The 26,586-nt window shown below is 54.9% G+C and overlaps 7 protein-coding genes across 7 annotated transcripts; 4 read left to right on the top strand and 3 right to left on the bottom strand.

The window, feature by feature from the left end:
• Positions 1–1,453: 1,453 nt before the first annotated feature.
• Positions 1,454–3,889, bottom strand: GUITHDRAFT_145861 (hypothetical protein; the record flags this gene model as incomplete). The annotated part of the gene is made up of 10 exons (XM_005823213.1): positions 1,454–1,588; positions 1,677–1,824; positions 1,880–1,964; positions 2,474–2,516; positions 2,566–2,619; positions 2,674–3,010; positions 3,061–3,179; positions 3,268–3,285; positions 3,500–3,756; positions 3,808–3,889. 10 exons carry the CDS (start codon positions 3,887–3,889, stop codon positions 1,454–1,456), a joined length of 1,278 nt encoding a protein of 425 aa, XP_005823270.1.
• Positions 3,890–7,047: 3,158 nt separating this feature from the next.
• GUITHDRAFT_117517 (hypothetical protein) lies at positions 7,048–8,231 on the top strand (the record flags this gene model as incomplete). The annotated part of the gene is made up of 4 exons (XM_005823212.1): positions 7,048–7,691; positions 7,735–7,809; positions 8,021–8,118; positions 8,179–8,231. 4 exons carry the CDS (start codon positions 7,048–7,050, stop codon positions 8,229–8,231), a joined length of 870 nt encoding a protein of 289 aa, XP_005823269.1.
• Positions 8,232–8,589: 358 nt separating this feature from the next.
• GUITHDRAFT_155274 (hypothetical protein) lies at positions 8,590–9,253 on the bottom strand (the record flags this gene model as incomplete). Its single annotated transcript, XM_005823211.1, has 2 exons — positions 9,164–9,253; positions 8,590–9,074 (listed from the first exon to the last, which is right to left on the bottom strand). Coding segments are annotated over exons 1-2 (569 nt in total), but the record flags the coding sequence as incomplete, so codon positions are not given.
• Positions 9,254–9,941: 688 nt separating this feature from the next.
• On the top strand, positions 9,942–11,383 carry GUITHDRAFT_145858 (hypothetical protein; the record flags this gene model as incomplete). The annotated part of the gene is made up of 7 exons (XM_005823210.1): positions 9,942–10,007; positions 10,061–10,130; positions 10,182–10,839; positions 10,891–10,948; positions 10,998–11,076; positions 11,123–11,310; positions 11,357–11,383. The coding sequence occupies 7 exons, from the start codon at positions 9,942–9,944 to the stop codon at positions 11,381–11,383; spliced, it is 1,146 nt and encodes a 381-aa protein (XP_005823267.1).
• Positions 11,384–11,472: 89 nt separating this feature from the next.
• Positions 11,473–11,960, bottom strand: GUITHDRAFT_79024 (hypothetical protein; the record flags this gene model as incomplete). The annotated part of the gene is made up of 2 exons (XM_005823209.1): positions 11,473–11,756; positions 11,819–11,960. Coding segments are annotated over 2 exons (426 nt in total), but the record flags the coding sequence as incomplete, so codon positions are not given.
• A 2,359-nt stretch (positions 11,961–14,319) lies between these two features.
• Positions 14,320–14,730, top strand: GUITHDRAFT_44169 (hypothetical protein; the record flags this gene model as incomplete). The annotated part of the gene is made up of 1 exon (XM_005823208.1): positions 14,320–14,730. A coding segment is annotated over one exon (411 nt), but the record flags the coding sequence as incomplete, so codon positions are not given.
• An 8,923-nt stretch (positions 14,731–23,653) lies between these two features.
• GUITHDRAFT_145856 (hypothetical protein) lies at positions 23,654–25,399 on the top strand (the record flags this gene model as incomplete). The annotated part of the gene is made up of 1 exon (XM_005823207.1): positions 23,654–25,399. One exon carries the CDS (start codon positions 23,654–23,656, stop codon positions 25,397–25,399), a length of 1,746 nt encoding a protein of 581 aa, XP_005823264.1.
• Between the last annotated feature and the right edge of the window lie 1,187 nt (positions 25,400–26,586).

The raw sequence follows: 26,586 nt of genomic DNA, 5'->3' as shown, positions 1-26,586 counted from the left end.
TGACAGAGTAGTGTGCCAAGTTTGACTGGGGGTAGAGATAATAGCGGGCGAACTTCCTGAGTTGACGTTGAAAGTTTCCAAAGTATCCACACCCTAGAAAGTTTCAAAGTTTCCAAGGGGCCTACTACAACTGGCCGTAGCTAGAGCAGTCAAGAACATGCCGGCGGCTGTAGAAGGGAGGGAAGGAGGGAGGGAGGGGGGAAGGGAGGGGGAAGGGAGCTCTCCGCTCCTCCAAGGAGAAGTAGCAGTGACAGCAGTCACAGACAGCTGGGCAGCAGGGAAGGTAGCGGACGATCACAGCAAGGAGCACGAGCTGAATGGGGTAGGAGGGCAACCCAGTGACAGCAGGAAGGAGGAGCACGGAAGCGAAGAGGAAGAGCAGGTGAATGGAAACAGGTCGATCTCAAGGAAGAGCTCCCGAGACGTGAAAGATCAGTTTGAAAGTATCAGCGAAGGCCATGGCAGTGACAAGTACTTGAGCGAAGACCCACCAGCAAAGGAGGAGGAAACGCCGAATGATTCAGCCGACCCCTTCAAGCACTTAACGAGCGGGGAAGGAGAGTTCGATCGTGTCCCCTCCTTTCATAGCGCATACCATTCGATCGCATCCTCAGTAAGGTCAAGGTCAGGGGCAGCTCGTCTGCCCTTGGTGTTTGTGACTCCGCTGGTAGGTACACCTCGACGCCGAGGACCTTCGAGGCGATCGAGCAGACGCGGGGCAAGGAGCTCGAAGCTTCCAGCACGTTGCTAGAGGAGCTACAGGAGAACTCGGGAGCTATCTTGTTCGCGCTCCTCTTCGTCAGCTTCAGCCTCCTCTTCTCTCTGATCCCCGTCATGCCCTGCTGTCCCGTTCCTGCAGCTCTGACGGGTTCCTGCAGGCTCTCAGGATCCCAGGCAGTGCCATCCAAGTTCTCAGCATCGGTTTGATCGCTCTCCTTTTGCTCCTCTGATTTCCCGGCAGCTGTTGCCATGTTCAAGTGGGAGAGCAGCTCGTGGTTGGCGACCGGCAGGTTGAGCTGTGGGGAGGAGAGTCTTGACCTTGACCTAGCATGCAGCTACAGGCCCCTCCGAGTGCTTCTCAGCTTCTTGCTCATCGGCATACCGCTCGTGACTGGCGCATTTTTGTTGTACGTTGCAGGTGAGTGAAGTGAAGGCGGGGAAGGAGAAGTTGATTGGTTGTGACTCGATGATGTCAGCCAAGAACGGATAACTCTCTCAGACACACCGTTGTGTTTGGATTAAGATTTCTTCTGTAACTTTGAACTTGTGTTGATGTTAAATCTTTTTCTCCTCCTCCTCCTCCTCCTCCTCCTCATGCATTCTCTCGCTCGAATACAAGTTTGAGTCCTCCGATCACGAGAAGGCAGCGCCCCGGCAGCTCGCTGCTGCCTCCCTTTGGCACCGAGCTCCCGTTGATATACACGCTTCCTCTACCGACCTGCGAAGTCACAGATCAGTACAGAAGGGCGTGCGAGATGGGTCCAACGTTGTCGAGCCACCAGCCTTTGCTGTCCTTCCGGATGTAAGCTTGACGGCGAGACACTCCCTTGGCGTCTCCCTCAACTCCGAGGTCAATGTCAGAAGCATCCTGCGGAGAAGTTTCGGAGCAGTTTCTTCCTATCGAGATCTGACAGGGTAGACATAAGGCGGCGACACCAGGGGAGCCATGGCAGTACCTTGGTCTTGTACACCAGGCAGTGGAGCTCGGCACCATCGATCGCTGCCAGGGGATTGACTGGTTCCGCCTCCGAGGAGTCCACCGCCTCAACAAGAGCCGTGATACCGCTATCCTTGGCGAGACTGGGCGTCACTCCTTGAATCAGCCTGCAGCTCTGCTTCAGAGGCAAGGGAAGACGCGATGGCGACAGCGGACACTCACGCGTCCGATGCGCTGCAGATCATCGCCCTTCCGCCTCCGAAGCCTTCCTCTGCCGAGTCACGTCGTCTTAGCCCAAACTTTCCTCCTGCCACACACACAGCATGATGAGTCGATTCTCCTCCTCCTCCAATCATCACAAAATGCCTTGAGACGAAGGTAACTTGGCAGCTGGAGCGTTTCCTTGGATCACGGCGTACTCCGAAGCAACCTGGTGAGTTCCTCTCAGACTGGCGGTTGGCAATATCGCACAGCAGACCTCCATCGCAATCATAGGGTCGTAGAGCATGGAAAACCATCTCGTCTCAAGATCGCGCACAGAAAATGGCGAAGTGAACGGCTGGATATCAAGCTCAGTGGCTCAACTCCTGCTTCACGATCCAGCACCATTTCTGCGGCGATGACTGAAAAATCAAGGCCACTCTCCACTGCAAACAACAGCAGCAGTAAGAGATGGGTAGTAGATTATCAATTAAGACAACCAGCTTTACGTAGAAGCGCATCGTCTACTGGAGTCCACAAGATCCGTTGTCCTTTTGCGATGCGTGGGACTGTGAGTAATTTACAAAGAAGCAACCAACAAGTAGACTTTGATACCCTTCAGCTCCTGGGAGCTTGCGAGCATGCGCGTTGTATATTCCTGTCGTAACTTGTTGACACCACCACCTGTTGAAAAAACATGCAAATACCTCGGACTTTCCGCTCTCTTCTTTCTGGGCATCTGACTTGGTATGAGGTGGGTTCTGTCATTCGTTCATGTTACTGATTGGAGCTCAAAGGGTCAAGACGAAGAGAACCTGCTCGACAGAAATATCTTTGAGGGCAAACGAGCTCTCGGAACTTGACTTTGCGCCTCCCCCTTGAGATGAAGGCACGTTGGCATTTGAGATGTTTTGCTGCTCAGCCTCAGAAGCGTCGATGGCCTTCGAGTTCGCATTTGCATTTCTCGCACTCTCATTCCCCTTCAATGTATTCGAGACATTGTTCTGCAATCCTCCTTGGCTCAAATCCCCTTCTGTGCCGCTAATCTCAGCAGGCTTGCTGACAGTCACAGGTGCGTTCGATTGTGACGAAGGTCGCTTTCCCGCAGGGATCGGGGGAGTAGCAAGAGCAGCATATTTCAACGAGGTCCACCTGCGAACGAGCCATCATCATGCTTTCAGCCGCGTCACCAGTGCGTCTACCCGGCTCTTGCGCTCTCGGGAGAGGAGGCGTTGGCCGGGATCGGGGCTCCAGCGAGATGGGCCCACTTATGGCTGGCCGTTGGACTTCCACTGTTTCTTGCAAGCTGGAGGGCAGCCATCTACAAAGCATAAGTAATCATGCACAAAGAATGAAAGGAGAGCTACTTGTTGTATTGTGGAAACTCCCTGGCTGGAGGTCACACTCACTTGCTGATCTCCTTTTTCCTGTTGCCGAAGCAAACAAGTAGGTGAGTCGTCTGAGTAGATCACGAGTCAGATTACAGATGGTTTTTCTTGCGCGGTTACTGCGCCCTCTCCTTTGAGGCTTTCAGTGGTTGAGGCTTCACTGTAAAAGGAAGACGAACGTCAGTCCAAAGCCGAAACAAATATCTCCCTAGAATTAAGCAATCTAAAGATTTGGAATTCACCTCTGTTCAACCTGACTGCGATCGGAATTTTGCAGATTGCCACCCTGCAGCGCCATTCGCTTTCCATCTGCTGATTGCTGAGCACCGGAGTGTCCACCTTCTAAATCAAAATTGGAGCTTTGATTCGGACCATCCATGTTCGAAGTACTTGATTTCACATCAGACTTGTTCTTCTCGGTTGCTTCTGTAAAGTTTCCGTCCTTGTAGTTTCCTGAATCAACTGTGGCCTCTTGCTTTGCTTCCAGCGTATGACCTTGGCTCTCCGTCACTGTTCTACTGTTGAGCAAAACGTCCATTCCTCTTCCAACACAAAGTTTACCTGCTTGTGCATTGTCCGTCTCCTCTCCCTCTACCTCAGCAGCACCAGCATCATTATCATTGTCATCTTCGTCTTCGTCCATTTCATCCTCCGAGCCATCATTTTGTTGCCCTTCTGCATTGCTTCGTCCACCTCCTCTACCCCTCCCCCGCCCTCTGCCCCGCCCTCTGCCCCTCCCCCTCCCCCTCCCCCTCCCCCTCATCCCCCCCCTCCCTCTATTAGCGGAAGGATCAGGGGAAGCATCTCGAGCAGGCAAACGTCTATCACTTTCCTTAACTCTCTTGGCAGAGACGTCAGAGGAGGCTGGCGCTTCGTTCTTTTCCTCGGCTGCAGGCTTCCTGGTCCTAGGGATCAAACTTGCGAAGCCGCCGACCTCATCCTCTGAAGTTTTCTTGGGCACACGGTCTCTTCTCGAGTAAGGGCTGTTTGCGCTTGCGCTTTCTGCTTTGCCGCTGTCTTTGCTCCTGTCATGTGGCTTGGTTTCAGGTTGAGGTGCACTTGGTTCTGGTGGTGGAGAGGGTCTTGGGTGCTTCCTTGGCCTTCCCGGGCATCTCCTAGGAGGAGCGTGAGCCTGGAGATCGTCCTTCTTCTCATCAGCCGCAGCCCTTCCCTGTCTCCCCTCCCTCCCCTCCCTTCCCCTCTTCTTCCCGAGGGCGCGCCCGCTACCATGTCCCATGACTTCTGCGCTCCCCAAGATACAGCTAACAGGCCAAGCTTCCCGGCGCCGGGCCGGCGGCGACTCCTCCAGGCCCTGGCCGGGCCGCAGGGATCGGACCGTGTTTCGGCCCGGCTGTTTACTCAAAGTGAAGTTAAAAAATCACTTTACTTCAGGAGTCTGATCTGCGGATCCCGCGGCTCCCGGAGCGGCTCACACTGGCAGGTTATCCCGGCTGCTTCAAGTTGCCGGAGCTACTCTATGATCTTTACTCAAACTGCATACTATTATGCAGCCTGACAGACTCGGACTCGTTGCCTCGTGACCCCCGGCCGCCCGGCCGAGAGTCGCGCGGCCGCCGATCGCCGGGATGCGGCGACAGGGACCGTACCCATCCGTAGTACCCACCCCCGGGCAGGCCTTATGGTAGTACTGGACAGAAGGTGCCATGATGGGGTGGTGGTGCACACACTGCAGGCCAGGCAAAAAGTCAGAAGTAGCCTCTTACTACCGCTTGCTAGATACCGGGGGAGCTCTCCAGGAGCTCTAGAGAGACTGACTGACCGGAACTTCGGAAAGTTCCGCGACTCAACTTTACTACTCCACACTTCGGTGAATTTGATATGGGTATAGGTACGGGTGGTCATCGGGATAGAGGGGTAGTGTGGGGAAATAGCTGGTTATGTCTAGCGTCCAATGGATACGGGCTTGCGCGTAAAGTGAATGGGGGGGTGTATTTGATGCTAGGAGATGGGGGTACTCTCCTTGGTTCCAAAGGCTGTTGTAAAGTTCGGAAGAGACGAGGTGGGGTGGGGTAGTAGGACGGATATACTTTGGCAAAATTTGACTGGTCGGGTGCGGTACGCTTCGTTTTGACTACAGAAAATAAAGGGTACTTGTGCTAATTTTAGTGGGTGGGGGTAGAAGGAATAGGATCCAGGGTAGGGTTGTCTTGCTTGATACAGTTCATGGTGGGGTAGGTGCTTCGGGCATGGAAGCAAAGATAGTACCCCATCAAATTAGCATTAAACGACCCCTACAACCGGCGTCGGAACTCATAATAGTAAAAACTTGCGCGCGAGGGCGCGCAATATCAGTTGTCGTCGCACTTCCTGTCCTCGTTGCAGAGTTCACCTGTGTCTTTCCCCTCCTTCGCTCCAACTTCTCTTCCTCCTTCTTCCTTTATCCGCTGAAGTGCTCGTCGCGGAGTCCCTAACCTGAAAGTATTTCTGCACATTCTTGTGGAGTTTTGGCCATGCAGGCCGCAAAAATATTGCCAAGAAGATCTAGAAATGAGCAGTCAAGCATGGCAAAGAAGCAAGGATTATCTCTCAGCCGTGAAGACATCACTCGAATGTTCGATATGAAGCAAAGCGATGCCGCGAAGTTGCTGGTGAGTGACTTGTTCTTGTGGGACATCTCGAAATTGCCTGATCATTTGCAATAGGGGATTTCATTGACGGCACTCAAATGCGTTTGCAGAAAGCTCGGCATCGTGAAGTGGCCCTACAGCAGGTTTCGATCGTTGCCTCAAGCTTCAGACGGAGAAACTCAGCAAGCAAGCAATTCACATCCTCCTCTGCTGGATGACGATTCAGCCTTTTCGGATATTCATGCAGCAGGTCAAAGTTCAAGCTGTATCCACGACGCATATATGGAGGAACCAGCGTTTGCCAGCGGGACTGAGCCTTACTATACTCATCATGTAAATGGGTTTGGTTGCGATCTTGAACAGCCCTTTCCCGTGGGTGTCGAAGTTGACCAATACCTACACGAGGAGAGCAATCTGCTAGAGCCAGCCTGGATAGCTTGGTACATGTTGACAGAAGAACTCCAGCATCCTGACACGTGAGAATTAATGAATCAATAAGGATGCGATAGAGGCAACAAGGTATGAATGTAAATGAAATTATCAACTGTTTGGACTCGCCGGTTGAAAATTAGACTTCTATTAAGTTCACTGTGAGTCTATGATCATTGGCCATTTTTGATCTTTGAAAGTAAAGCTCGTGTTCCGACCAATTCAAGGAACCGTTTTAGTGAAACTCTCGAGCGGTATTGATATATCGTGTCTCCGGGCAGCTTCAATGTACGCCGGGCCGGGTACGGTCGTACAGTGAAGGAGGGCCTCCGAGCCTGAGTGTTGAACGCTGACCGCCACAGAACCGATCACCATCAGATCCCTGAGTCAGCACCCGGCCGTAGCGTCAGTCACAGGCTGTCAGTGGTAGATTGCCGGAAGGCTTCGGAACTGAACTGGACCGCGCCGCCGCGGCCCCCGGGGGCACGGTGGGCCGGGCCGGGCGCGGCCCGCGGCTGAGTGCCAGCCTCGGATGGCGATGAGTGACAAAGGCCGCCCCGGCCGGACTGCGAACCGTGGAACACTGGGCATGTCAGGAGGTCAAGTCAGGGCAAGCCTGCTGTTGCTCGTGTGGACAAGTAGGATCAGCTGCTTCTCTATGTACACCTCGAGGGTAGCTCCTCCTGTGCTTGCAAGGTTGGGAGCATGCTTGATTTGCCGCAGGCCGTCCACTAGGCTGGGCCGTTCGACAAGGGGTGACCGGGGATGTAGCGGAACAAGAGCGATGGCGATGTCAGCTGGAGGGAGCAGCTTGGAGGAAGATGTGATCCGAGCTCGAGCGCTGGTCAGCACAGACTGGCTGCAAGAACACCTGGAAGAGGTGACCATCCTGGACATTCGCGGCGAAGTTGAGAAGCTACCCGCCGAAGCTGATTTCGTGCAAACGGTGTACCGACCATGCAAGGAAGACTTCCTCAACGGCCACATTCCTGGAGCAGAGTTCGTAGACTGGACTGCGGATATTGTCGACCCTCAGTCACTCGTCCCTGTGCAGCTCAGCCCAAAAGATTTGTTCGAGGCCGCCATGGAAGAAAGGGGAGTCTGCAATGACAACACTGTAGTGGTCTATGACAATGGGAACATGCTGTTTGCAACGAGGTTATGGTGGGCTCTGACATACTACGGTCACAAAGATGTTCGAATACTCAACGGTGGTTGGAAGCGCTGGTGTGCAGAAGAAAGAGACATTAGCGTCGACACTGAATGCCCCCTCAAGAAATATGCTGAATTCAACGCCAGAGTGGAACTGCCTTCTTTGAGGTGCGTGGCCTCGGACATGAGAGAGGTAATCAAGAAAACAAGCGATGCGTGCATAGTCGATGCCCGCAACGCTGCGCAGTTCACTTCGAAAGAGCGCCGGGCTAAGAGGTGTGACATGTTCAATCACATCAACGTTGGTTGATTTGCATAGGTCTGGTTGTATTCCTGGAGCGACGAACATTCCTTACAAGCGACTTATCAACAAAGAAATGGGAGGATACCTCAGGTGATTCATCTCCGCAATGCCTGCTCATGTCTGATGATGCTCCCAGCGATGAGCAAATGATCGCAGTAATCGCCTGTCATCCGAAGCAAGTACGATCTTAAACTTATGACAGATTCTAAAAGATGAAGGACTTGATGTCCAAGATATGAAGAATCGCAAGACATTCTTGTATCCCCAATTGAGTTTCTTCCAGTGGTAAACTTCAATGCAGGTACTGTAACGGCGGGGTTGCAAGCACTGCTGTTCTATTTGCGCTTTGGAAGCTTGGAATCCCTCTTTGCAACCTGTCGAACTACGACGGATCATGGGGTAGCCTCGCTCTTGGCCACTATTATACTACCGACCAGCTGGCTAACTTGTGCTCTTCAGGGGAGTGGGGAAATCAGGAAGACGATGAGCTTTATCCCGTCGCCCGGACATAAGTATCTGAACATCCACAGGGTGATGTAGGCAACGTCGTATGTGGCAAGTGTTCATTGCGTTACTTTCAATGTCTTGTCTACCTCAAGGCTTTGTATCTAGAGCTATGAGCTCTTCCTAAGATACAAATACCCCTGATAGGTTCTCCTGTGGACCACCCGAAACACGAATCACTTCAGTGCCTGGAGCTCCTCGAGCGTGAAGATCGGGATCGGAGTCCCGCTCTGATAGCAAATTCCGTTCGGATCACATTCCCTGCCGAGCAGTGCCGACTCCGACTGGATGGTCTTCCCATCCTTGCCGTTGGCCTGCAGCACAACGATCCACTTTGGTGGGGATGTGTCGCCGTAGAAGCTGCAGTGATCACATTCTAGACCGCGGCCGCTCATGATATTCTTGACAAACTTGCCGTCTGGGACAATGGCCGCATAGCACTCATTCTCTCTGTACTTATCTCTCATGCTGGCGAGGTCGCCGCCCGCTCCGATCCCAATAGCCTTGATGCCCTTGTTTTGAAGCTCCTTCAACATTTTCTGAGGCAATTTGGAGTTGTCGTCAAAGATTGCAATGGTGGCATCTTCGAGTGGAAAGTCGCCCATCAACTTCTGCAAGGATACAGGAAGATTTTTCGTGTCGTATTCCGCCGCAGCGAACTCAGTAGCCTGAAAACCGAAGGACAGTGCAGGAGCAACTAGAAGAGTTTTCGACAAGAACGACCTCCTGTCAAGCATGTTCATGGGCTGGTACTTGCTATATTGCTTCGAATCCGATGTCATGGTTGGTGTCACGAATGGCTTTCTTAAAATACGGGCGGCAGGGAGGCTTGGAGTGCACAATCCTACGAACTGCAACAAGGGAAAAAGTGTGGACAAGAAGCATGTTAGCAGAGGAAGACATGACGGAGTTACAGCGAGAACATGATTTCAGATCTTACCGACACTTCGTCAGCACGTGCAGGTGTATAGCTGATCGTTGTCACGCTCAGAGCCACCACGAACGCTCGCAGCATCGTCGGCATCACGGTCCCTTGTGTTTTGTTTTTTCGTGTAAAACGTAGGCAAGTTTTTTTTGTTCAAAGTTGATACAAATTTAAAACAGCTGGATACATATTCGTTTTACAATACACCGGCTTTTAATAAATATATATATAATTTTTGAGCTAATAATTAATTAAATTCAGTACTGAAAGCAACCTACGCATGTGGTATTGGTACTATACAATTACTAAGACTGGTACAAGGTGATTGTACGAGTACTGCAGTTGGTCGACAGCCTCGGAGGTTCCGAGTCGGTTAAGTCTCACAGGCCCTACCCCGATGCGATTAACGGATAATACCGCCAATGCACAATCCATCCTTGACTGCCGCACTCACGGCAAGAAGGGAGAAGCGATGAGGAGCGTTGCCAGCTCCAACGAGGAGAGGAGACAGGGAGGCTGGGATGGCGGCCAGGAAGAGAGCTGAGTTGGAGGTGTAGATGCCACAACAGGGTGGTCAATTTTTCACGTGCGCGAGAGTCATAGAGGGGGACACTAAGACAATTTGATCTCGTAGCCATCATCACCGGAAGTGTATGCCTTCCTGTAGATGCATTGATCAGTATTTTTCTTGCTCTTAACACTGAACGCCCTCACACGCCTTGATCAAGACTTTTCAGCAGGGTTTCAACCATCCCCGCAGCATGTTGCCTTGAAGCTACTGTATCCTACCTCGATGTCTCTGTCGTCAGAGTCCAAAGACTTGGAACCCTTCGGAGTCAACTATAGATTCGAGAACCATGTGAGAGGCAGCCATGCCGCCTGTCGACGTACTGAATGCTGTATTTTGCACAGATACCTGGGTATTCAGGCTTCATACCAAAATTTCAGTTTCACCATGGGTTGACATTTGCTTCTGCTACACGTGAGTGCAAGGTAGAACGGATGCTGTGAACATGACGAGAACGTGAACTAGGTGCGGTGATGGCATGCCCGCCAACTCCAGACTTCGATACTACCGTCACCATGGACTACAGGGTCGGCCGGCGCAGAGTCATGACATCGAGCCCCATCCTCGGGACAGGGTTCAGCAGCCTCCGGGGCCTGGATCCTTCAGATGAGGATGACAACGTGGGGCCAAGAACCTTCCTGCAGGGAGGACCGGTCAACCTCGCCAGCTACTACGAGGACTTGCAGAGGAAGGTGGACCGGATGAGGAAGGAGAACCCCAAGTCCATCACGCAGCGGAAGAATCCTCTGAGGAACCGGTCGCAGGTCACTGTTGGAGACGGGTACTACTACACGGGGAAGCACATGTTCACTACCACCTTCAAAGAGTCGTACGATGAGAAGATCCAACCGGAGAGCGAGGACGAGAGTCCCAATCTGACACGCTCGTTCTCAGACCTCAGGCAGTCCAACCTCAGCAGCCCCAAAAGGCTTCAGACTCCCAATTCTGGTGCCAATGCCTCCTTCGCCCGGCTACCAAGTACTGGCTCTCATCAGCTGACCACCGCTAGCAGCATCCTGCAGCGGTCGGCAAGCACAGGGTCAAGAAGGGCTCCTTCCTCCAAGACTTCAGTGGCGGCGAACAGGATCCTGGATCCCACGTCCGATGATCCCTTGATCTACAGGTGACGTCGCTTCCTTACCTGCCACGGAGTCGTCTCACACGATCTTGGCAGGTACAGTGTTGCGCAGGCGATAGTGGGGAAGAGCAGGGTGGACGACCTCAATCGACAAGTATGGAACGATGCCGTTGTTGACTGGCTCTTTGACTGTGACCTCCCAGCTGGCCGAGAGAGTGACCGCAAAGGTCACGAGTGCCCCCAAAGACATGATGAAACTTTTCAATTTCTATGCCAGGACAGGTCTTCCCAGCAGCGTGAGAGAGTTGACGTGCTAAGGTCTGAGCAGGTGCCGACCTGGGGCATCCGATCATTGGCCACATGGAGTTTCTGCACATTGTGCAGACATTGGGGATCTACATAACGTTCCGAGAGGCTCTCGCACTCTTTGGACGGTACGATGTCGCATCGTCTGAACTCAACGGACAGTTGGAGTACTTTGAGTTTATCAACCTTTTCCTTGAGTCTCATGAGCAGGTCGCTTGCTTCTTGTGAGTTCATCTCAACCTGACACAACGCACAGATTGTCCAGCATGATGACAACGAGTGACAGGTTGAAAAGGTTTGTGAACAACTCACACGTGGTCAACTCTTGTGAAGCAATCTTGATCTATTTTTTTTGAGAGTACAATCTCGACATCACCGCTTCTCTACTTCCTGTGGAGTCTTCGCAACAATGTTTAGAGCATGCAACCCTTGCTGAAACTGCTCGTTCAACAACGCATAGACCATTTGGTGCCTCTTGACCAGCGACAGCCCCTCAAACTTGGAAGATACCACCTTCAATCGGAAGTGTGTCTCCTTGGCAGTGGAGCCTTTCATTGCTTCGTGTCCAGCATGCTTTGCGGAATCGTCAACGAGTTCGATGTGAGTTGGTTGCAGTTGCTTGTCGATGACATTCCAGATGCTGCTGTAGATTGGGCCTGTCACCATCATCAAGGATCACAAAGGACTTCATTGTGAACAGCTCCTCATAACTTCTCACCCTTTCCTTCTGTAGACATGCTCCTCTTCGCTAATGCCGCAGATTGGTATATGTGCTGGGGGTATTTCACACTGCTCCGCAGAAGAAGTCGAATGTTCTTAATGAACATCCGACAGGAGAGAAAATTTTCACTCAGAGCACCTGGACATGATCAGAGAGCAACTCAGACACGGTTACTGATAACAGCTTTCTAGCACCACCATGCTCTCATCACATCAAACATTTTCCTTGACAAGTCGTTTCCGAATCCTCCTTGCTTTCACTAGTTTGCGCCTTCTGGGCCTGTTTTCCGTTTTGCTTCGGATCATAGCAACTTTTGTCTAAACGTCTTCAAGTAATCTATGCATCTCCTTGATTATTGCATACTATCATATCTAAAAAGCTCTTCCACCTCGTTTTCACATGCCTCTCCCCTGCCTAAATTCCACCTGATATGCCCTCAATTCAAAGTTAAGCCTCAATTCACTTTGGTCATCTCTCCTTGTTACATTCTTATCTCCACCTCTCCCTTCCTCCCTCCCTCTCCTCCTTTTTGATCCTCCTGCTCTCCTCTCCTCTCCTCTCCCCTCTCCCCTCTCTCCTCTCTCCTCTCCACTCTCCTCGCTCGTCTTTCCTTTCTCCTCTTTCATGTAGTTCGGTCACTCCCTCGGGTAGTTAATCTATTTTGCTCGGGTAAATAATCATTCTTGATCATACAAGTCGTTTTTATTACGGCTGCCAGAAATACCTCACCCTACCCTGCCACTCCTCATGTTGATTTGTACCACCCTACCCCTATGGGAAATGACCAACAATATTTGGTGAATCGGAGGGGTGTAAAAAGAGAAACTTATGAATGGCTGACGTGAACCCTATCCTCCTCCCCATTTGTCAACTTCAACATGAATAACAGTTTTTAAATTGAATCGCGGTACTACATAAAACATATTTATTGTAAATATATTGTAGAGGTATGGCAGCTGGCAGCAGCGCTCGGCGTACGGGGCCATGCCAGGAAGTCAGGGTCACGAGTGAGAGCAGAGGATGGTTGACAGATGTCTTGAATCTTGTTGATGCTGCTTGTGTTGTTTGACTTCTTGATATTCTGGTGTCGCTGAAAATGGTGATCGCGCTTACAATAACAAAAAACATGTGGCATCGGAATCAGCAAGCCAGAAACTTCATCCCAATCGTCTTACTATGCTGGGCTGTTGGATTAAACTCCTTCGAAATAAAAGCAAGATCAGTGTCAATGCAGAGATTGAACGCACCATTCAATCCTAAATTGATAGCGATCCGATCAAACAATGGAAGTCAAAGCGATCCCAGTATTACCAGCGAAATCAAAATATGCAATAACAACATGTACGGGGAGGAATGCACGGCGGTCTGCGACATGGAGAGGGACTGCAACGGGAACGGGCGGTGCGGAGGGCAGACGGGAGCATGCGTGTGCTACGAGGGGTACACGGGAGCCAACTGCTCGAAGGCAGCAGGAGGGGAGGAGATCTGCGGGGCGGACGTGTACGGGGAGGGATGCACGGCGGTCTGCGACATGGAGAGGGACTGCAACGGGAACGGGCGGTGCGGAGGGCAGACGGGAGCATGCGTGTGCTACGAGGGGTACACGGGAGCCAACTGCTCGAAGGAAGCAGGAGGGGAGGAGATCTGCGGGGCGGACGTGTACGGGGAGGGATGCACGGCGGTCTGCGACATGGAGAGGGACTGCAACGGGAACGGGCGGTGCGGAGGGCAGACGGGAGCATGCGTGTGCTACGAGGGGTACACGGGAGCCAACTGCTCGAAGGCAGCAGGAGGGGAGGAGATCTGCGGGGCGGACGTGTACGGGGAGGGATGCACGGCGGTCTGCGACATGGAGAGGGACTGCAACGGGAACGGGCGGTGCGGAGGGCAGACGGGAGCATGCGTGTGCTACGAGGGGTACACGGGAGCCAACTGCTCGGAGGAAGCAGGAGGGGAGGAGATCTGCGGGGCGGACGTTGTACGGGGAGGGATGCACGGCGGTCTGCGACATGGAGAGGGACTGCAACGGGAACGGGCGGTGCGGAGGGCAGACGGGAGCATGCGTGTGCTACGAGGGGTACACGGGAGCCAACTGCTCGGAGGAAGCAGGAGGGGAGGAGATCTGCGGGGCGGACGTGTACGGGGAGGGATGCACGGCGGTCTGCGACATGGAGAGGGACTGCAACGGGAACGGGCGGTGCGGAGGGCAGACGGGAGCATGCGTGTGCTACGAGGGGTACACGGGAGCCAACTGCTCGGAGGGAGCAGGAGGGGAGGAGATCTGCGGGGCGGACGTGTACGGGGAGGGATGCACGGCGGTCTGCGACATGGAGAGGGACTGCAACGGGAACGGGCGGTGCGGAGGGCAGACGGGAGCATGCGTGTGCTACGAGGGGTACACGGGAGCCAACTGCTCGAAGGCAGCAGGAGGGGAGGAGATCTGCGGGGCGGACGTGTACGGGGAGGGATGCACGGCGGTCTGCGACATGGAGAGGGACTGCAACGGGAACGGGCGGTGCGGAGGGCAGACGGGAGCATGCGTGTGCTACGAGGGGTACACGGGAGCCAACTGCTCGGAGGGAGCAGGAGGGGAGGAGATCTGCGGGGCGGACGTGTACGGGGAGGGATGCACGGCGGTCTGCGACATGGAGAGGGACTGCAACGGGAACGGGCGGTGCGGAGGGCAGACGGGAGCATGCGTGTGCTACGAGGGGTACACGGGAGCCAACTGCTCGGAGGAAGCAGGAGGGGAGGAGATCTGCGGGGCGGACGTGTACGGGGAGGGATGCACGGCGGTCTGCGACATGGAGAGGGACTGCAACGGGAACGGGCGGTGCGGAGGGCAGACGGGAGCATGCGTGTGCTACGAGGGGTACACGGGAGCCAATTGTTCGATGCGGGATGTTCCAGATTGTAGTCATGGTCAATTTGTGCAATATTCGTCTGTTCTTGATATGTTTATTTGTGTCGAGTGTGATTTCAGCTTATGTCCTTCTGGATCATTTCTTTCTGGTTGTTCCGGAAGTTCTTCAGGTCATTGTGTGCAATGCGACTCTTGTTCGCCCGGCGAATATCTTGACGGTTGCGGTGGGGGCTTTAATGGTGAGTTTCATTGTATATTGTTCCTTAAACTGTTTTCCTTGGTTGTGTTTCATATTCTCTTCAGTCAAATCTGCTGTTGTTTGACGTTCTCTCAATCGTTCTCTCACAAACATGTTGACTGACTTGTTGATGCTCGCAGGAACATGCAAACAGTGTAAAACATGCGGGACAGCCGAGTACATCTCGGTTCCTTGCAACGAGACCTCTGATACGATCTGCCAAAACTGCAGCTCACGTCGTTGTGGCGATGAAGAATTCCTCGATCAATGTGGAAGCGGAAGTGCTGGGAGCTGTTCCTCGTGCTCCACCTGCGGTGCAGGGCAGTACGAGGCTTCCGCATGCTCAACCTCTGTCGACAGACTCTGTCTCAACTGCTCCTCGTTGCAGTGCCCTGACGAGTCCTTCCGATGGGGATGCGGCAACGGCTCCACTGGCGAGTGTAGTCAGTGCAGGACCTGCGGGTCTAACGAATACCAGAGCTCGGCATGCAGTCAAGATTCAGATCGAAGCTGCTCAGACTGCAGTTTGCGTTGCAATGCCGGGGAGTTTGTTCAAGGTTGCGGCAACGGCAGTGCTGGATCCTGTCAGGCATGCAGCAGCTGCTCGAGCTCGGAATACCTCACAGCCAACTGCAGCACAACGGCGGATACAGGCTGCTCCTCTTGCCGCGTCTGCTCAGGCAGTCAGTACGAGCTCTCGCCATGCTCGCTGGTCTCTGATCGCGTCTGCGCTGAATGCTCGCAGTATCGCTGTCCTCCAGGATCTTACTTGACTGGGTGTGGGAACGGCAGCAGGGGGACTTGCTGGGATTTTCCTTCGGTCGCCAGCGTCACCCCGGCCTCGGGATGCAGCGGAAGAAGCTTCGTGACACGAGTGGTCATCCGATCCCCTCAGCTCGACGACCTGCCCGTCCCTGCCGTGGCCTCAGCGACTCTCAATGTGTCCGTGCTGGTCACATCGTTGGATCTGAGCAGGAAGATCATCACGGTAGACATGCGGGTGGAGGCTCCGCTCGCCGCCGTCGGGTTTCAACCCGTGCAAGTTTCCCTTTGCGACTTCAATCCTTGTGGACGCAACGTCACCTTCCTGGTCGAACTGATCAGTCAGACAGCTCTCAATCTGCTGGACTCATTTCCCAGCTCAGGGTATCGCTATGCTTACACGTCCTTCTTTGTACGCTTGTCCAACGTGTTAGCAGAGCAACCGACCACGGCCTTCCAGATGTTGTTGAGCTCAACGAACCAGACTTTAGCAGCTGTGAGCGTGACGTACGAAGCTTCGCAATACTGTTCCAACGTGGCTACCATCCAGTTCCTCCTCCCTCCGATCGGCACGAGCACCACCCTCCAGCCTCTAATCTCTGCCAACTCTGCTAAGGACTCCAACCCCGTGCAGCTGAGGCTTCCCGTCTACCGTTACGTCGCTGCTCCCAACCTTCAAGTCTCTTCTATCTTTCCTTCTACCGGCGGGGTCTCAGCCCCTGTCCGCATACAGATTGCCGTCCAAAACTTCCCTGAGACTCAATCATCAGGGGGCGGATGCGGAGACGTTGTGGTGATGTTCGAGTGGGCGATGAACGGCAATGTTACCTCTCTTGAAGGACAGGTCCAAGCATGTCAGAGGCAGCTGGCGACTTCTCTTGCGGGGCCCTTGACTGTGGATGTCTCCTCCCCGAATGGCGACAGCGTCCCCGTGGGCCCAGCGACTGTTGTGATCTACCACAGGAGGTACTACTCCAAGGAAGACCTCGCGAGGGATACGGATGCTAGGGCAACGTATGAATCCTTCCTCTTCTTCAATGACAGGAAAGCAAGGATTTACATGATTACCAACGAGTTCGGTGACTCCGGTGTAAGTTCTGTGAAAGTCAAACAAGACGCCGCTACCTTGGTGTCTCTCTTCATACAGAACGCCGACCCATCGGTTCCGCGTGCTGACTACACTGTCAAGGTGGGAAGGTATCGGTACAGTAGCAATTGCTCGGGATACTCCTACTGCATCGACTCGTACCTCGTCTCGGTCGATGCCGCGACACAGTCAGGAGTGATCAAGTTCAGCGTGCCAGCCAACGTGTCAGGTGGGGTGACTGCTGGACCGATCGGAGGGATCCTGGTGTATGGAAAGGAAGACTGCCCGACGACTTGTTGTGAGCAGAGTTCTTGTCAGAGAGTGTGCAAGAACCTTGTCACGAATTGTTTCGCGTTTGACTTGTACGACAAGCTGCCGTATGTCCAATTTGTTTCGAGCACTCAGGGGCCTGACACAGGAGGCAACTCAATCGATGTCGGGATAGCGAACTTTCCTGTTGTCCTGTCCAGCGATCTCACGCTTCGGTTGGCTGGGAAAGATCTTCCTGCCTCCAACTGGCAGCTGCTGAGGTCTGTCGTTGATGTCACGCAGGTCAGACTGTTCCCTCCATCGTTCAATCTTGGTGCAAGCACGCAGGAGACAGTCGTGGCGTCGATTATATCTAGAAGCACACTCAAGGCTGTCAACTTCAGTTACACCTACGTCTTTTACCCCCAGCAACTCAGCTCCGTCTCAGTCACCAGTGGACCCAGCACGGGATGCCAGGCAGTGCGAGTGGACATCTCACATTTCCGATATCCGTCTGCCATTCAAGACTGTATTGATGTCCCTTCGCAATGTCTTTCTGTGCAGTTCGGTTCAACTGCGCTCTCCGATGCCCCTGTAGCGACGACATGCGACAAGCTTGCCGGCACGTTCGCCGTGTCCGTCCTCTCCTCGCCTCTCTCCTGTGTCCTCAGCATCGTGACCCCTGCCAGCGTTCCTGGTCAGGTGGTCGTGGTTGTCAGCCCAACAGGCTGTGGAACAAATTGTGACACGGTTAGCTTCAACTTCCTCCAGCAAGACACCAGTTTGCTCCAGGTGGTCGACCCCTTACCAAGGCAGGGCCCAGCCAAGAGCGAAACCTTGTTCGAGGATGTTTACCTAGTCAACTTCCCTTGGGAGACTTTCTCCTCGGTGAGCGTGGGTGTTGTTGGGAATCAGACTTTCAAGGCGAGTGTCGTCTCAGCTCCGGTCAGGGTTGACGACAAAATCACCAGGCTGAAAGTCAAGATGCCTTACTATCCCCTCGTTGAGAACGTGACGGTGCTGGTGAACGTGACGGCCGGAGGTCTTCTCAAGACCGTCAACTTTTCCTACACGTTCTTCGATGGGTTTGCCCTGAAGATCATGAGCCTGGCCCCCCAAGCTGTTCCCGTGTCAGTCACTGTGCTGGGGAGGTCCATCAGCTACAAGACAGTGGTGACCTTGTTGATTGCAAACTTCCCGCAAACTCTAGGCTCCGGAGGCTTCAACGTCACCGTCAGCGGCCTTCTGTCACAAGTTCTCTCCGTGAACAACCTTGTTTCTTGCCCACCTGAGGTTCCCTACTGCAACCGGACCCAGGTGAAGGTCATGCTTCCTCCCCTGACGTCCCTCGGAGATCTTCCTCTCCTCCTGCTCCTTCCGCAGGGCCCAGCTATGAGCTCGTACCAGTTCTCCTTGAGCACGTTCCTTCCTTGCAACTATGAGACGTTTTGCGGCATGCAGTCAGTTCCCGATGTGTTGCTCCTGCAGGGAGACTCTGCTGCGACCTGCGACGCTGCATACTGCGTCCAGGATGCGCTGGTGCCGCAGGCTACCATCCTCTCAGTGAATCAGAGTGTCGGGATGGTCACGGGGAACAACAAGGTCCTCGTTCAGTTCAGCAACTTCCCAGCACTTCTGCCTGCCGACTTGCTGATCGCTGTCAACGTCCAAGGCCGTCAGTTCCTCCTTGCCCCGGACACTTTGACCATGGCACGGAGCTCTACCCTGCTGGCTTCCAGCGGCTCGTTGGTGATGAACATGCCGCAGTTGCCAAAGAACGAGGACCAAGTCGCTGTTGTCACTCTGACCTTGACCTTGGGCGCGATCGTCAGAGCCGCCTCCTTCCGTTATCAGTACTTGGGTCTGCTCAGCGGAGCCGCGCGGGTCCAGTCGTTCTTCCCCTCAACGGTGTTGAGGACTGAGGACTTGAGCCTCCAATTGGAGCTGGGCAACGTTCCCCAGCTGAAGCTTCCGTTCAACTCCTCTGCGATCGTCTTCAACGTCAACTCCACGTCATTCCAGCTGAACAACGTCGCTGTGACTTCCATCATCTCCTCCAGTTCGACCAGCACGCGCGTCTTGCTGGTAGTTCCTGCTCCGTCCTCGCGCTGGTCAGTGGGTGCGCTGACAGTGTCCATATGCTACCGCGTCTCTGACGACGTGTGTGCTCGGTACGGGCTGAGCTCGCAGGCCTGCACGAGCAGAGCTCTGTGTGAGCGAGGAGCGAGCGTGCAGGTCATGGTCCAGCCTACTCCTCCCCCAAAGTTCCTGCGATCCTTTCCGACGTCAGGAGCGTCGGACTCGGCGACTGACCTGCAAGTCTCCCTGCAGTACCTCGAGCCCGGGGCCTCCCGTGGTGACTTTGAAGTCTCTCTCCAGATATCACTGAATCAGTCGCGACCGGTGGCAGTTAACACCGTAAGCTCTAGAAACCCCAACTGCCTGTATCCCGAGTGTTCGGTCGTGGACTTGACTCTCACGATGCCGGCTGTTGACAACTTCGTTGGCTCGGTTCAAGTTGTGATCAAGATCCACAACATCTCGATCTCCTACAGCTTTGACTACCTAGCGAGCAATCAACCTAAGATCCGATTCTTCCAGCCATCCTCGCAGTACATCTGCATGCAACCGAGCGATACTAGCTGCCTCGCTCAATCTTCTACGGCTACGGCCATGCTGGAGAACTTGATCCCTGCTTGCTTGTTGTCTTCTCAGTGCAAGGCCGACGCACCAGGTATCAACGTCACTTTCGCAGTCGAGTCTGCGACGTTGCGAGCTGAGAACGTGAGGGTAAGACTTGTCAACGGGATGCTGCAGGTGGACTTTGTTGTTCCTCCTTGGTCCTTTCCAGGAGCGAGTGAGGTGGAGATAAGCAACGGAACTCACAAGGTCGGCTATCAAGACTTCTTCTACCTCATCCCTCCTGCTCAAGTCAACCCGATCGATTGCCCGGTGGACGGAGGCATCAAGATGAATGTGTCAGCCTGGGGGTTGTTGTCTATCAACTCCTCCTCCTCCATCACTGTCTCTGTGCAGAGCACCAACGTCGAGGTCCTGCCTCTCAGTCAAAATCTCGCATCGAATCTTGTGTCTCTTGCTTACGTCGCTCCCTCAGCTGCAAGCGCTGGAAGTGCAGTCGGGGTGGTAGCCAACGGATTGAACAACCAGGTGGCGAAGTTTTACTTCGACTACGCGAACAGGCCGTCAGTCATCAGCATCGTGCCCAGCGTGGCGACAACACAAGGCACAACCTATCCGAACCTGGTGGGCGACAAATCCCTCATGACGACCCTCAGGATCGTCAACTTCCCGGTCGTGACAACCCCAGCTGAGGTTGTGCTGACGTTTGGTAGCGTTGAGTGTCGCTGTGTGATCCCGACGTGCCCCGTCTACTGCGGCATCGTGGGGCTCACAAGCACGACGGCTGTCACCGAGCTCCAGGTCATCGTCCCTCCAGCACGAGAGGTGCTGGGAGGAGCGACTTCAGGTCAAACCACCATCAGCGTGAAGCAGGGGAGCGCTGGAGCACAGAGAGGGTTTGTCAGAGAGACCTCGACTACGTTCACCTACTATCAGCCGCCCCCAGCTGTCAGACTCGTCCGCTTCTGCCCGATGTGCAATCCTGGGAGCACGTGCATCGTGAACGGGGCTTGCGGAGGTGGGAAGGCCGCGCAGGCAGGGTTTGTGACTTGGTCAGACCAGCAGCAGCAGGGCAACAACAACGTCCTACAATTGACGGTTGACAACATTGACGAGTGGATCAGCTCGAGCGTCGGGGCTGATGGGAAACTCGTCGGCTCTGCCGCCTTCGGTATCACCGTCGGGTTGAATCAAGCAGTGGCTGACCTGCCTGCTGGGGTGACCCCAGTCCTGGTGCTTGACCGCCAACGGGCGCTGTTCTCAGCTCGCATGCCGCAACTTCAGACCTTCGGGTCTCTTGACGGGTCGATCACTCTCAGGACGAGCGGGAACTCGATGCTGAGCTGGACAGTGGCGTTCCAGATGCAGTTCATCGACGATCGGAGAGAGGTCCGATGCCTCTCAGCCGCCTGCGTTGCCTCTGTGACGAACCCCTCGCCATTGACGGCGTCCATCAAGAACGTCCCCCTGACGAGCAAGTCTGCTGCTGAGGATCAGCTCGTCGTCTCCGTAGGCTCTCTCCGAGCTGACTTCACCGTCCTGACCTGCAACGCGACCATCATCACCATCTTGCTCACTCCCCCTCAGTTCACCTGCAACTCCTGCACACTCTCAGCTGGGACGGCCACGGTCAAGTTCCAGGTGACCATGAGGTCAGATCCGACAGTGGTGGCTCTCACAGACTTGGTGTACTGGGGCAGCCCCCAGGTGGTCTCAGCCAACTTCGATCCGACCGGGGCCTTCGTGATCGTCGTGTTCGACCAGAGCACGGACGGGAGGGTCAAGTTCGCTTCCTCCGAGTCTTGCAGTGAGATCGTGGGGAGTGACGCTGGGCTGCTGGGGCAGACAGCTCCAAAGTGCGTCTGGACTTCGGATCAATCTTTCAACATCTTCCTCTCCGCCGGAGCCACCGTCTTGCCAGGGTCAGCCGTCACCATCAGGGGCGTCCGGTCGAAGAACCAAGTCTCGATGCCAATGCTGGAGACTGTGAGGGTCGGGACGCCAGTCTCGCCCCTGTATCCTTCCGTGCAAGTCAGCGCCCCTCAAGAGGTGGACCCCTGCTCTCCCCTGACCCTCCGAGCTCTCTCCAAGAGCGCCAGGCAGCTGAGCTACAGCTGGAGGTGTCTGAACGACGACGGGCTGAACGCGTTCCTCACCGACCTCCTCCCCAGCACCAGCACTGTGCAGTTCGACGCTGGCGTGCCGCAGATGACGACAGCAGGCAAGACGTACACGATCGGAGTGACAGTGAAGGACTTCTTGGGTTTCTCCAGCAAGGAGGCTGTGGTGTCCGTGACGAAGAAGGCCTTCCCTTCTCCCACCGTCGTCTTCGCTCCCCAGTCTCCCTTCTCCACCTTGGTGGACCAGGACGTGACTCTCACCGCCACTGCCGTCTTCTCCTCCTGCCCTGTCGCCAAGAACGACATGGTATTCCGCTGGACACAGTCTTCCGGCCCCACCGTGTCTCCCAGCTACATTCCCAGCAGCACCTCACAACTGTGGATACCCAAGTACGAGCTGCAAGCTGGCAGCACGTACACGTTCGACCTGACCGTCAGCATGCTGGGAGACAGCTCGGTATCGACGACAGCTCGCTACACCATCGTGACCGGCAACCTGCCGCTCGTGGCCTCCATAGCTGGGGGAGATCTGATCCAGGTGTCGGAGAGCTCGGCATTGCAGCTGGACGGAAGCGGCTCTAGAGACTTGGATCTGAGGAAGGGGGCGGATCAAGGGCTCTCCTACCTCTGGAGCTGTTACTTCTCCGACGGTTTCGTCTCCCAACCTTGCCAGATCGCTGGCCTCCAGCTGGGGCAGCAGCAGACACCTCAGGTTACCTTGCCGGCTGGCTCGCTGTCAGCGACAGGAGACTTGTTCTATACCTTCTTGTTGATGGCGTCAAAGGGCGCCAAGACACCTTCCACAGCAAGCAAGAACGTCCAGGTTGTCAAGGGGTTCGTACCCACGGTCATGATCACCTCGAGCATCTCGGCGTTTGACGGCGCTGTTGGGATAGTGAACCAGCAAGAGACTGTTGTCTTCCAGGCCTCCTGCCCTTACCCCTCTCCTTCTTACACTTGGACCATCCAACCGACTCTCAACGTGCCGTACGAGGCAACCGGGGTGTTTCCTTTCGGACAGAAGGGCGCTACCTTCCTGGTGCAGACCAGCACATCCGTCTTCACTTCAGGCTCAGTCTACCTTGTCAAACTTGACTGCCTTGTCAACGGGAGTGTCGGGACGTCGTCGACGAGCTTCCAGGTCAACACGCCACCTCAAGGAGGATCCTGTGCTGCCTGCGTCGCCTCGAGCTCCGGCGACTGCAGGAAGGACGGGAGGCCGTTACTAGACGAATTCGTGGTCACGTGCACCAACTGGATTGACACCGACGCTCCTCCATCCTACGAGTTTGGCTTCTCGTTCGTGCAGGACGGAGAGCTGGTGAGCAAGTGGTTCCAGCCGACGTCTCTCCCGTTCCTGAGCCTCAGGCTGCCGTCCAGCTCTGCCATCCAGATCAACGCCATCGTTCGAGACAGCAGAGGAGCCGCGACGCCTGTGCTGCAGGACCTGGTGACGACTGCGGCGAGCGGCAGGCGGCTGCTAGCGGCTGGCACGGACTGGACGGGAATCAAGAGCGACCTGCTGGAGAAGTCGCAGACGCAAGACATGGCAGGGCTGAACCAGCTCATGACTTCGGTATCCCTCGACCTCACCAACCAGATCAGCTCGAACTCGACCAGCGAAGCTGTCGCTCGCTCCCTCGTGGTCTACATGTTGACCCTAGCGAGGCAGGCCTACGCGTCCTACCCCATGACTCAGTCCTTCTTCTCCGACTCCCTGAGCACGCTGGCCAGCACAAGCAGCGAGAGTCGTGCTCAGAGCAACACGTCAGTCGAGGAGGCGACGCAGCTGGCTGAAGGCCTTGTCCGCAGGTACTCGGGTCAGGTCGGCCAGGACATGCTGTCGCACTCGCTTGACTTGTTTGGTGACGCCATGTCGTGGTACTTCGCCAGCTACTCGCAGCTCGATGCTCAGCTGGTCAACCGCATGCAGTCGACCTTGCTCGCTGTTTCTCTAGGCTTCTTGGACACTCTGGTGGTAGGACAGGAGCTCGCGCTGGTCAAGCCCAACATCGCGCAAGCCGTCTTCCTCAAGACCGAGGAGCAGGTGCAGGCAGGGACGTTTGCTGTGAGTGTCCCGACAGTCTTGGAAGGCTTGTTCTCCACCAAGAATGTTTCTTTTGGCTTTCGTCTTTCCTCTGGTCAGGTTGCGACCCAGGATACCACCTCGGTCTCGGTGCGGGTCTACAAGTTGTTTCAAGGTCTGATCAACGGTTCCTCTCCGCTCTCTCCCCTCCTCGGCGCCTCCGTGCGGCAGGCGGCGACGCGTCAGCTGGGCTTCCTGCTGGTGTCGACCCCCATAAGGAGGGGCGCGCTGCTGTCAGCGCTGCGATCGGATCGGTTGACGGCAAGGTGTCTGAGGTGGAGCAACAACAGCTTTCAGAGCGATGCCTGTGAAGTGGAGCTCGTGGACCTGACCAGAGAGACTGTGACGTGTAAGTGCAGCCTCCGCCAGCTGGACTCGAGGAGGCTGATGCAGTCGACTGCCCCCCAGGATTTTAGCCTCGTTGTGGTCGGCGACCCAAAAAGTTACGACTGCGAGCTTTACAGCAAGAACTGCTCCCAGCAGCAGTACCTGCAGGGCTGCGGGAACGAGTCGAAGGGATCGTGTGTGACCTGCTCGACCTGTGACGCGGGTCAGTATCAGGTCCAGCCGTGCACGTCGCAGCAAGACAGGAGATGCTCTCCCTGCTCTCAGCTCAGCTGTGCCTCAGGCTTCTACCGGTCGGCGTGCGGAGGAGGATCAACAGGATCCTGCAGGGTGTGCAAGAACTGCTCGGCAGGAGAGGTGCAACTCGTGGGCTGCGCTGAAGGATCGACTCAGCAGGACGCGCTCTGTCTCCCCTCCGGTGCCGCGGGCGGCAGGCAGGGGCAGCTGCAGGTGACCATGACCGTCCGTATCAGCAGCGAGAATGCAACAGCAGAAGCTCTGAGGCAGACCCTGCTCGCCTCCGTCGCTAGACTCGTCAATGTGAGCTCAGATCGTGTACAGGTGGAGGGCCAGGGTGGTCAGCTGACCCCTGCCAGGAGGCTGCTCCTGGTCAGCTCCGACCTGGTGATCAAGATCCTGCTCGACCTGAACGCGGACTGGAAGTCGGTGAGCAAGCAGCTGACGCAGTCAGCCCTCAGCGCGGAGTTGAGCAAGCAGAGCATCAATGTCCAGGTGATCCAAGGAGCGACTCTGAGCATCGTCACCGTTGGCACCGCTGGCAACACGACCGTCGTTGAAAGCACCAGCAGCTCCCCAGCAACGAGCAAGGCTGAAGTTGAAAGCACCTCTGCTCCTGATTCGAGCACGGCGGCTGACAAGGAAGTCCCTCTGACTACCCCGCCGGGGGTCGAGGCTAAGGATACCGGTGGACCCTCGCTCATGCTCATCGTCCTGCTGTCAGTCCTGATCCCCGTGTTTGTCTTCGGCATCGGCTTGCTCATCTACAAGTACTCCTTGCCGACCGCCAAACCGACTTCACGTGAGGCTGCGAGGACAGGGAGAGATGAGGAGGTCGCGGTTCCGGAGGTGCACGAGGCTCCCAGCGACAACGTGCCACCATATCAGGAACCTCCTGCCACCAGCCTGACGGGAAAGCTTCAATATGGCCTCCCCTTCATGTTTGCTTGAGACGACTGAGGGCGGCTGGAAGCCTTGTTGGTCGATAGGGAAGCACATGGTGACTGTAGTGTGAGTGGAGAAAGTAATCGAGCTATCAAGTTATCCAAGTAATCAAGTTATCTATGTGATCAAGTTATCTAAGTTGCGAGGTATCAATACAAATGTCAATTCAGTCATGCCGCTTTGAATCGTATCAGCTTCCAATTTTAATGATGACATAGTGTCATATCGCCGATGCCCTGATGCAGAGGCTGCAGCAAGATTGACCCCAACCACCTTGCTACACCTGCTTTCAAAGTCGAATCTTGATCCCTGTCATGAATCTGTTCCTGAGTGCAGACAGCCTTCATGCCTGCATCTCACGCCTTTCATGCCATCAAAGAGGGAAGAGGAAGGTGGGAGGCGGGGTACTGGAAGGGAAGAGTAAAAGCTCGACAGAGACTCGTGGCATGATTGGTATATAAAATGATCTGTGGACAGAGAAGGGGATCTTGCTTGAGGTAAAGGAAGGGAGAAATCACTCCAACTCTCTCCCTCTCCCTCTCTGTACCCCTCGACCGCACTCGCTATCATCACCCTTGTGCTTCTTCATCTCTGTTTCAGCTCTCCCGTTTCATTCTCCATCTTTCTAGCCTTGCTTGCCTTAAAGAGGGAGGTGGGAATCACCTGAGGAGATCAGTATGATTGAATTGTGCTACAACAATGATTGCTCCCTTCTCCAGTTTCATTTCTCTTTCCATCACTTACTCGTTCCCTCTCATGTCGAAAGTGTAACCCACGACTATGATCGCAGCACACAGCTCGCCTTGCACCTGCTCATCTCTTGCATCTTTCTACAGTAGACTTTTCTCACTTTTTCCCCCTTTCCCCTCAGTCATCCTCTGGTATCATCTTTCCTCCCCTCCCTCCCTCCCTCCCTCCCTAACTTGATCGCCGGGTGACGGGGACCCTGACCCGGGTGAAAGGCTAACGTGACCAGGCACGTAACGCATCACGTGGAGCGAAATGGGACTTCTTTATATTTCGGATCCTTAACCCATAGGACATTTCTCCCAGGGGAAGAAAACCTCCCTTTAGACCGCTGTTTCTGGACCCGATCCTGGCGGCCGGGCCCGTTGTGGGACCGACTGCAGTCTTTCACTGCGCTAAGGAACCCTGAATGCCCGGCGGATGCTAAGAGTCCGGATATTTGCTCG

The sequence above is a fragment of the Guillardia theta genome (genome assembly GCF_000315625.1).
Source record: "Guillardia theta CCMP2712 unplaced genomic scaffold GUITHscaffold_112, whole genome shotgun sequence".
NCBI lineage: Eukaryota > Cryptophyceae > Pyrenomonadales > Geminigeraceae > Guillardia > Guillardia theta.
This window is presented reverse-complemented; position numbering and strand designations above follow the sequence as displayed.